At 44.8% G+C, this 10572-nt stretch overlaps 1 protein-coding gene across 1 annotated transcript in view; it reads left to right on the top strand.

The window, feature by feature from the left end:
- LOC129826756 (phosphoglucomutase-like protein 5) overlaps positions 1-10572 on the top strand; it is a 66906-nt gene that overhangs the window by 51189 nt on the left and 5145 nt on the right. Inside the window, exons 7-9 of the mRNA XM_055887811.1 lie at positions 1294-1409; positions 9851-9986; positions 10339-10522. Of these exons, the coding sequence (XP_055743786.1) occupies positions 1294-1409; positions 9851-9986; positions 10339-10522 (436 nt within the window). The remainder of the gene's footprint in view (positions 1-1293; positions 1410-9850; positions 9987-10338; positions 10523-10572) is intronic.

Here is a 10572-nt window from a genome sequence, read left to right as displayed (position 1 = left end):
CTTGCTGCTGTGATGGCACACTGTGGAATTTCACCCAGTAGATATGGGAGTTTATCAAAATTGGATTTGTTTTCGAATTCTTTGTGGATCTGTGTGATCTGAGGGAAATATGTGTCTCTAATATGGTCATACATTGGGCAGGAGGTTAGGAAGTGCAGCTCGGTTTCCACCTCATTTTGTGGGCAGTGTGCACATAGCCTGTCTTCTCTTGAGAGCCATGTCTGCCTACGGCAGCCTTTCTCAATAGCAAGGCTATGCTCACTGAGTCTGTACATAGGCAAAGCTTTCCTTAAGTTTGGGTCAGTCACAGTGGTCAGGTATTCTGCCACTGTGTACTCTCTGTTTAGGGCCAAATAGCATTCTAGTTTGCTCTGTTTTTTTGTTAATTCTTTCCAATGTGTCAAGTAATTATCTTTTTGTTTTCTCATGATTTGGTTGGGTCTAATTGTGCTGTTGTCCTGGGGCTTTGTGGGGTGTGTTTGTGTTTGTGAACAGAGCCCTAGGACCAGTTTGCTTAGGGGACTCTTCTCCAGGTTCATCTCTCTGTAGGTGATGGCTTTGTTATGGAAGGTTTGGGAATCGCTTCCTTTTAGGTGGTTGTAGAATTTAACGGCTCTTTTCTGGATTTTGATAATTAGTGGGTATCGGCCTAATTCTGCTCTGCATGCATTATTTGGTGTTCTGCGTTGTACGCGGAGGATATTTTTGCAGAATTCTGCATGCAGAGTCTCAATTTGGTGTTTGCCCCATTTTGTGAAATCTTGGTTCTCTCTGTGTCTCTCTCTCTCTCTCTCTCTCTGTGTGTCTCTCTCTCTCTCTCTGTGTGTCTCTCTGTGTCTCTCTGTGTCTCTCTGTGTCTCTCTGTGTCTCTCTGTGTCTCTCTGTGTCTCTCTGTGTCTCTCTGTGTCTCTCTGTGTCTCTCTGTGTCTCTCTGTGTCTCTCTGTCTCTGTGTGTGACTGAGAGAGAGGGTACATGGCTCATTCTCAAAACAAATGTTATTTGAAAGGTTATCTAGCTGTTATTAAGATATTGGATGAGTAGATGGCTACTTTCAGGCCAGCAGCCTGGAAGGTAAGTTTGTGAGCTCTCACTGTCTAAACTTGAGAAAGGAGCTGCTCATACCGTGGAGAAAGGCTGGTGTTGATGATGTTCTCCAGAGGTGTGTTGTATAATCCAGATTATTCCCTGAACACACTGTTTGTCTGTTAAATAATATATGTAACATAATGTAACAAAATAATCTGTGCTCTCTGTGTGTGTGTGTGTGTGTGTGTGTGTGTGCGCGTGCGCAGGGTGGCCAAAGCCCTGAAGGTGACGCTGTATGAGACTCCTACAGGCTGGAGGTTCTTTGGGAACCTGATGGACTCTGGGAGGTGCTCGCTCTGCGGAGAGGAGAGCTTCGGGACAAGTGAGTGTTACTGACTGTTTCTCTCTACTCCTGTTTGACATTCACCTGAGTCGTACTGCAACTTGTCAGCAGCTGAGTTTGCTCACCTTTCAGTAGAAGCCAGTCTGTTCCTAGACAGCCATATCAGAGGAGGCTGGTGGGATGATCTCTAGAAGAATGGGCTTGTTGTAATGTCTGGAAAGGAATCAATGGAATGGAGACAAATATTTCATTTCCATATGTTTCATGTGTTTGATACGTTCCATTTATTCCATTCCAGCCATTATAATTATCCCTTCCTCGTGTAGCTCCTCCCACCAGCCTCCTCTGATCCGTATACAGTACATCACATCCCTAAATAGAGGCCTGTCTCTGGTCGGAGTCATCCCAGCCTAATAGATTTGAGGGGCCGTGTGTGTGAATAATCCCCATTCTTCTGCTATAAAAGGAGAGAGGAGCGCCGTGAATCACCAGAACCCACGGCCCTCTGCCGGCAGCTGCTGCTCAGCCCACCAGGAAAAACACTCTCCTTGCAGCTACCCTTCTTTCTTCCTTTCTTTCTCTCGCTCTCTCTATCTGTTTCTCTCTCTATCTATCTCTGTTTCTCTCTATCTGTTTCTCTCTCTCTGTTGATGTCTCTCTCTGTGTCACTCTCTTCAGTGGAGAGAGAGTGTGAGTATTCTGAGATGGAGAGAGAGAGATAGAAAGGGAAAGAGGAGTATGGAGAGAGAAAGAAAAAAGTGAGAGGGAACAGGATAAAGAAATAGAGCAGATTGAAGTGAGCAAGAGAGAGAGCGGAAAGGAGAGACAAAAACGGGGACACTAGAACAGGAGGTAATTACATGAAATACAGAAGAGGAGGATGAGAGCAGGGGAGAAAAGGGAAGAGAAAGAGATGGACAGAGTGCTGTGTGAGTTTCTGCTTTAAGGCCAAACATCTACATGGAGCTATGCAGCAGTAAATCAGGACTATGCTCGCCACTCAGAGCTCAGGGTTCGATCCTATCTCTCTCTTCCTGTTGGCTGGAGCTTTCATTCATGTCATGAACATTAGTCTGCTTTTTTTCTCCATTCTAATTTCAATCCATAGAGTCCAGTGCGATGGTTGATGTATCATTTCCACATAATGTACATACTGCTCCGTAAAGTATGACACTCACTTTCTCACCTCCATTAATATAACATATTACATCATTTGAGCTTTCAGATCTCGTTAAAGTGCTTAATAAATCCAATACATTATTATTGGTCATTATCTTTAAATTGAAAGAGAATAACATTGGTGGCTTGCAGCTGAAAGATATTCAGGTCAGGAGATATAGAGAGTGATGTGATGCAGATGGAGACTGGACTGGTGTTCTGATCTGATGACAGAAAAATTAGATCTGGTAGTTTTATACGACAGCTTGTAAAGACCTGCGCGGGCATGTTTGTGTGCGTGTGCATATGTCCACAACAAATTTAACTTCAATTGAATCGGAAAGACAGAGAGGAGGCGGAGAGAGGCAGCGGCGAGTCAGCAGAAATTGGCAACTGTCAGTTTCCCAACAGCTGCTAGGGACAGAATTACTAAGGATTTCTACCACAACAAAGTCTACACCTGTTAGTTTCCAGAGGAAATACAACACGGAGCATAAACACAGGAACTACAACATGGAGCATAAACACAGGAACTACAACACGGAGCATAAACACAGGAACTACAACACGGAGCATAAACACAGGAACTACAACACGGAGCATAAACACAGGAAATACAACACGGAGCATAAACACAGGAAATACAACACGGAGCATAAACACAGGAAATACAACACGGAGCATAAACACAGGAAATACAACATGGAGCATAAACACAGGAAATACAACACGGAGCATAAACACAGGAAATACAACACGGAGCATAAACACAGGAAATACAACACGGAGCATAAACACAGGAAATACAACACGGAGCATAAACACAGGAAATACAACACGGAGCATAAACACAGGAAATACAACATGGAGCATAAACACAGGAAATACAACACGGAGCATAAACACAGGAAATACAACACAGGAAATACAACATGGAGCATAAACACAGGAGATACAACATGGAGCATAAACACAGGAACTACAACATGGAGCATAAACACAGGAACTACAACATGGAGCATAAACACAGGAACTACAACATGGAGCATAAACACAGGAACTACAACATGGAGCATAAACACAGGAACTACAACATGGAGCATAAACACAGGAACTACAACATGGAGCATAAACACAGGAACTACAACACGGAGCATAAGAAAAGTATATATAAATAAGACAAAGATTTTGATCTAAAGGTACTATGTGAGGAACGATTTAGACTTTAAGACTTTTTATTCCATATACTTAGCTTTTTATGTGTGTCTTTTATTCTCATCTAAAACGAACAGGTGTGGACTTGACACTGTGACTCACACTTACATCTGGTCCATAGTGTAGAATAACAATAGCCCCCCCCAGTTAGAGACCATTGGCAGTGTGAACAGAATGATCTCTCCACTTAGAGAGATACCAGTCTGTCTGCGTTATACTCCTCTTTCCCCTGATGTATGTGGTCTCTGTAGCTGATGTCGTACACTGAGTATACAGAACATTAGGAACAGCTGCTCTTTCCATGACAGACTGACCAGGTGAATCCAGGTGAAAGCTATGATCCCTTATTGAAGTATTTTGTTAAACCTACTTCAATCAGTGTAGATGAAGGGGAGGAGACAGGTTAAAGAAGGATTTGTAAGCCTTGAGACAATTGAGACATGGATTATGTATGTGTGCCATTCAGAGGGTGAATGGACAAGACAAAAGATTTAAGTGCCTTTTAATGGGTTATGGTAGTAGGTGCCAGGCGCACCGGTTTGAGTGTGTCAAGAACTACAACGCTGCTGGGGTTTTCACGCTCAACAGTTTCCCGTGTATACCAAGAATGGTCCACCACCCAAAGGACATCCAGCCAACTGTCGGAAGCATTGCAGTCAACATGGGCCAGCATCTCTGTGGAACACTTTCGACACCTTGTAGAGTCCATGCCGCAACGAATTGAGGCTGTTCTAAGGGCAAAAGGGGGGTAGCAACTCCAATATGAGAAGGTCCAAGATGGCGTAGCAGTCAGACGTCTATGTCTTCGTCGTGTCCCGTGTATATATCTTTTTATATTTTTTTCTTAACCTCAGCTTCAACATACTCTCCTGCAATCCGCCTCACCCAATGTGGTATGGATCTGCTATTTTCTTTACTTTTGAACTGGAACACCCAACAGAAGCTAGCCAGCTAACTAGCTACTAGCTAGTAGTCAGCTAGCCACTGCTAGCGGTCATCAGCTAACCTTTAGCCCGGACAACTCCTGCCAGTCTGCACAGCGCGATTCAACCCAGAGCATATCGGACTTCTTCCTTACCATATCTCCGGATTCCTACCGCAAGCTCTGAACCTTTTCACCTGGATCATCGCATCTAGCTAGCTGCTATCCGAGTGGCCACTCCTGGCTAACGTCTCTGTCCCGAAGCAATTACCAACTAGCCTGGAGCTAGCCTATGCTAGGCCCATCTCCCGGCTAGCTGAAGAGATCCAGCAGCCACTCCTTGGGCTACAATACCTATTTTGCCAATTGGCTTGGACCCATTTTACTGCCGATACGGAGCCCCGTCGATCCATCACGACTGGACTACTGATGTAATCTGCCCGAGGGGTTTTTTCAACTGGCTCCTCCATCTCGGCATCCCCTGAATGCCCATCTGCTAGCCTGCTAGCTGTCTAGAGCGTATCAAACTGTTAGCTGAAGAGGCCCATCCGCAAATTTCTTTGGCCACTATACCTATTTTGCCAATTGGCCTGGCCCCTTTACTACACGGAGCCCTGCTGATCCATCACGACTGGTCTGCCGACGTAACCGCACGAGGAGGCTACAACAGACTAATTCAGTCACAACGTCCCTCTAAGACCCTACTGCTAGCTTGCTTTCCCCGGCCCGCTAGCTGTCTGAAACGCCGTGTCTCCAGCCCGCCTAGCTACTCACTGGACCCCTATGATCACTCGGCTACGCATGACTCTCCCTAATGTCAATATGCCTTGTCCATTGCTGTTTTGGTTAGTGATTATTGCCTTATTTCACTGTAGAGCCTCTAGCCCTGCTCAATACGCCTTAGCTAACCCTTTAGCCCCCCCCCCCCCCCCCCCCCCCCACACACACACATGCGGTGACCTCACCTGGTTTAAATTAGATTTCTAGAGACAATATCTCTCTCATCGTCACTCAATGCATAGGTTTACCTCCACTGTACTCTCATCCTACCATACCTTTGTCTGTACATTATTCCTTGAATCTATTCTACCGTGCCCAGAAATATGCTAATTTTACTCTCTGTTCAAAACGTACTAGACGACCATTTCTTATAGCCTTTAGCAGTACCCTTATCCTACTCCTCCTCTGTTCCTTTGGTGATGTAGAGGTTAAACCAGGCCCTGCAGTGCCTAGCTCCACTCCCATTCCTCAGGCGCTCTCATTTGTTGAGTTCTGTAACCGTAAAAGGCTTGGTTTCATGCATGTTAACATTATAAGCCTCCTCCTAAAGTTTGTTTTATTCACTGCTTTAGCACAGTCTGCCTACCCGGATGTAGCCGTGTCTGAATCCTGGCTTAGGAATGCCACCAAAAACCCTGACATTTCCATCCCTAACTATAACTTCTCCGACAAGATAGAACTGCCAAAGGGGGTGGGGTTGCAATCTACTGCAGAGATAGTAAGAAAGAACTCTGCAGGCTATCCAGGTCTGTACCCAAAGAATTCGAGAATCTACTTTTAAAAATCCACCTTTCCAGAAACAAGTCTCTCACCGTTGCCGCTTGCTATAGACCACCCTCTGCCCCCAGCTGTGCCCTGGACACCATATGTGAATTGATTGCCCCCCATCTATCTTCAGAGCTCGTGCTGTTAGGTGACCTAAACTGTGACATGCATAACACCCCGGCCGTCCTACAATCTAAGCTTGATGCCCTCAATCTCACACAAATTATCAATGAACCTATCAGGTACAACCCCAAATCCGTAAACACGGGCACCATCATAGATATCATCCTGACTAACCTGCCCTCCAAATACACCTCTGCTGTCTTCAACCAGGATCTCAACGATCACTGCCTCGTTGCCTGCGTCTGTAATGGGTCTGCGGTCAAACGACCACCCCTCATCACTGTCAAACTCTCCCTAAAACACTTCAGCGAGCAGACGTTTCTAATCGACCTGACCCGGGTATCCTGGAAGGATATTGACCTCATTCCATCAGTAGAGGATGCCTGGTTATTCTTTAAAGGTGCTTTCCTCACCATCTAAAATAAGCATGCCTCATTCAAACAATTTCGAACCAGGAACAGATATAGCCCTTGGTTCACTCCAGACCTGACTGCTCTTGACCAGCACAAAAACATCCTGTGGCGTACTGCATTAGCATCGAATAGCCCCCGCAAAATGCCATATTTCAAGGAAGTTAGGAACCAATATACACAGGCAGTCAGGTAAGCGAAGGCTATCTTTTTAAAACATAAATTTGCATCCTGTAGTACAAACTCCCAAAAGTTCTGGGACACTGTAAAGTCCATGGAGAATAAGAGCACCTCCTCCCAGCTGCCCACTGCACTGAGGCTAGGAAACACTGTCACCACCGATAAATCCACGATAATTGAGAATTTCAATAAGCATTTTTCTACAGCTGGCCATGCTTTCCACCTGGCTACCCCTACCCCGGTCAACAGCCCTGCACCCCCCACAGCAACTTGCAGAAGCCTCCCCCATTTCTCCTTCACCCAAATCCAGATAGCTGATGTTCTGAAAGAGCTGCAAAATCTGGACCCCGACTATTTTGAATCCCACTGTACCTTCTCCGCTATGCAATCTGGTTTCCGAGCTGGTCATGGGTGCACCTCAGCCACGCTCAAGTTCCTAAATGATATCATAACTGCCATCGATAAGAGACAATATTGTGCAGCTGTATTTATCGACCTGGCCAAGGCTTTTGACTCTGTCAATCACCACATTCTTATCGGCAGACTCAACCGCCTTGGTTTCTCAAATGACTGTCTCGCCTGGTTCACCAACTACTTCTCTGATAGAGTTCAGTGTGTCAAATCGGAGGGCCTGTTGTGGTTCAATTCTGTTCAAGACGAGCTTCAATGCCATACAACTCTCCTTCCGTGGCCACCAACTGCTCTTAAATGCAAGTAAAACTAAATGCATGCTCTTCAACCGATCGCTTCGCACACCTGCCTTCCCATCCAGCATCACTACTCTGGACGGTTCTGACTTAGAATATGTGGACAACTACAAATACCAAGGTGTCTGGTTAGACTGTAATCTCTCCTTCCAGACTCACATTAAGCATCTCCAATCAAAAATTTAATCTAGAATCAGCGTCCTATTTCGCAACAAAGCATCCTTCACTCCTGCTGCCAAACATACCCTCGTAAAACTGACTATCCTACCGATCCTTGACTTCGGCGATGTAATTTACAAAATAGCCTCCAACACTCTGCTCAGCAAATTGGATGCAGTCTATCACAGTGCCATCTGTTTTGTCACCAAAGCCCCATATACCACCCACCACTGCAACCTGTATGCTCTCGTTGGCTGGCCCTCGCTTCTTATTCGTCGCCAAACCCACTGGCTCCAGGTCATCTATAAGTCTTTGCTAGGTAAAGCCCTGCCTTATCTCAGCTCACTGGTCACCATAGCAGCACCCACCCGTAGCACACGCTCCAGCAGGTATATTTCACTGGTCACCCCCAAAGCCAATTCCTCCTTTTGGCCGCCTTCCAGTTCTCTGCGGCCAATGACTGGAACGAACTGCAAAAATCACTGAAGCTGGAGACTCATATCTCCCTCACTAACTTTAAGCACCAGCTGTCAGAGCAGCTCACAGATCACTGCACCTGTACATATACCATCTGTAAATAGCTCATCCAACTATCTCTTCCCCATACTGTTATTTATTTGATTTATTTTGCTCCTTTGCACACCAGTATCTCTACTTGCACATTCATCTTCTGCACATCTATCATTCCAGTGTTTAATTGCTATATTGTAATTATTTCGCCACTATGGCCTATTTATTGTCTTACCTCCCTTATCCTACCTCATTTGTACACTTAGACTGTATTATTGACTGTGTTCGTTTATTCTATGTGTAACTCTGTGTTGTTGTTTGTGACGCACTGCTTTGCTTTATCTTGACCAGGTCGCAGTTGTAAATGAGAACTTGTTCTCAACTGGCCTACCTGGTTAAATAAAGGTGAAATAAAAAAATAAAAAAATGTGTCCCTAACGTTTGGTTTTCTCAGTATATTGTTGACCCTACTATCCAAATATCTTGCTTAACACTCACTAGATAAGACTGTCTGCTAAATGAATCAAATGTACTTATATAACACATACATTCAGTATATTTGGACATACAAAAATCAAACCCACAACCTCGGTGTGGATATCTACGGATAGTCATCAGCCACCCAGGAGAGGCGTTCAGTGTTTGTGTGAGTCAGATAAATAAAACTAAATAAAACTGTTAAATTATATGGCTCAGAGTTGAACTGAAGGATTCTTGTCAGAATGCCTGTCAGAATGTCTGTCAGAATGCCTGTCAGAATGCCTGTCAGAATGCCTGTCAGAATGCCTGTCAGAATGCCTGTCACAATGTCTGTCAGAATGCCTGTCAGAATGTCTGTCACAATGTCTGTCAGAATGCCTGTCAGAATGTCTGTCACAATGTCTGTCAGAATGCCTGTCAGAATGCCTGTCAGAATACCTGTCAGAATACCTGTCAGAATACCTGTCAGAATGCCTGTCAGAATGCCTGTCAGAATGCCTGTCAGAATGCCTGTCAGAATGCCTGTCAGAATGCCTGTTAGAATGCCTGTCAGAATGCCTGTCAGAATGCCTGTCAGAATGCCTGTCAGAATGCCTGTCAGAATGCCTGTCAGAATGCCTGTCAGAATGCCTGTCAGAATGTCTGTCAGAATGTCTGTTAGAATGTCTGTCAGAATGTCTGTTAGAATGTCTGTCAGAATATCTGTTAGAATGTCTGTTAGAATGTCTGTTAGAATGTCTGTTAGAATGTCTGTTAGAATGTCTGTTAGAATGTCTGTTAGAATGTCTGTTAGAATGTCTGTTAGAATGTCTGTTAGAATGTCTGTTAGAATGTCTGTTAGAATGTCTGTTACAATGTCTGTCAGAATGCCTGTCAGAATGCCTGTTAGAATATCTGTTAGAATGTCTCCAGGATAACTTCCCTTTCTAAATATCCCATGTTAGTCTATCATCCCACTCTGCTCCATACGTTTATAACAGGTAATAACAGGGTTATGAAGGTTTAATACAACGTTATAACATGGTTATAAAGGTTTATGGTTTCCTGGGCGAACTTTTGTCTCTTGTTCAGGTTCAGACCACATCCGTGAGAAGGATGGTCTGTGGTCGGTGCTGGTGTGGCTGTCCATCATGGCTGTCAGGAAACAGGGCGTGGAGGAAATCGTCAAGGACCACTGGGCCAAGCTCGGACGCAACTACTTCTGCAGGTCACTCTGCTATGCAATCAACCAATCAATCACTCAACCAACCAATCAATAATGAAATAAATCACTCAACCAACCAATCAATAAATCAATCAAGCACTCAATCAACTAATCAAACAATCAATCACTCAAACAACCAATACATCAATCAGTGGATTGCAAGACATGTGTAGTGAACACAGAAAGACACATTGAAGATGTCATGTCCTTATCTTATAGACTTGAATAGACGGGGATGCTTCTTTCTGTGTTTGTCTCTATGCTTGTGGTTTCTAGGAGTGTGTCTTTATGCCACATTCATGCTTGTGTGTGTATGTGTGTGCCCATGTATTCACACCTGTGTGTGTGTTCCCAGGTTTGACTATGAAGGCGTGGACCCCAGAGCTGCATTCTACCTGATGAGAGACTTGGAGGGGGTGATCACAGACAAGGCCTTTCTTACCCAGAAGTTTGCTGTGGGGACTAACGTCTACAGTGTAGAGCGGGCTGATAACTTTGAGTACATCGACCCTGTGGACGGAACCGTGGTCCGCAACCAGGTCTGTATAACTAAAACATGGCTCTTGGAGGAGATGAGAGGGGGCGGGGG

This window comes from Salvelinus fontinalis, chromosome 28 (genome assembly GCF_029448725.1).
Source record: "Salvelinus fontinalis isolate EN_2023a chromosome 28, ASM2944872v1, whole genome shotgun sequence".
Taxonomy (NCBI): domain Eukaryota; kingdom Metazoa; phylum Chordata; class Actinopteri; order Salmoniformes; family Salmonidae; genus Salvelinus; species Salvelinus fontinalis.
The sequence above is the reverse complement of the archived record's forward strand: the minus strand, read 5'-3'. Positions and strand labels throughout refer to the sequence as shown.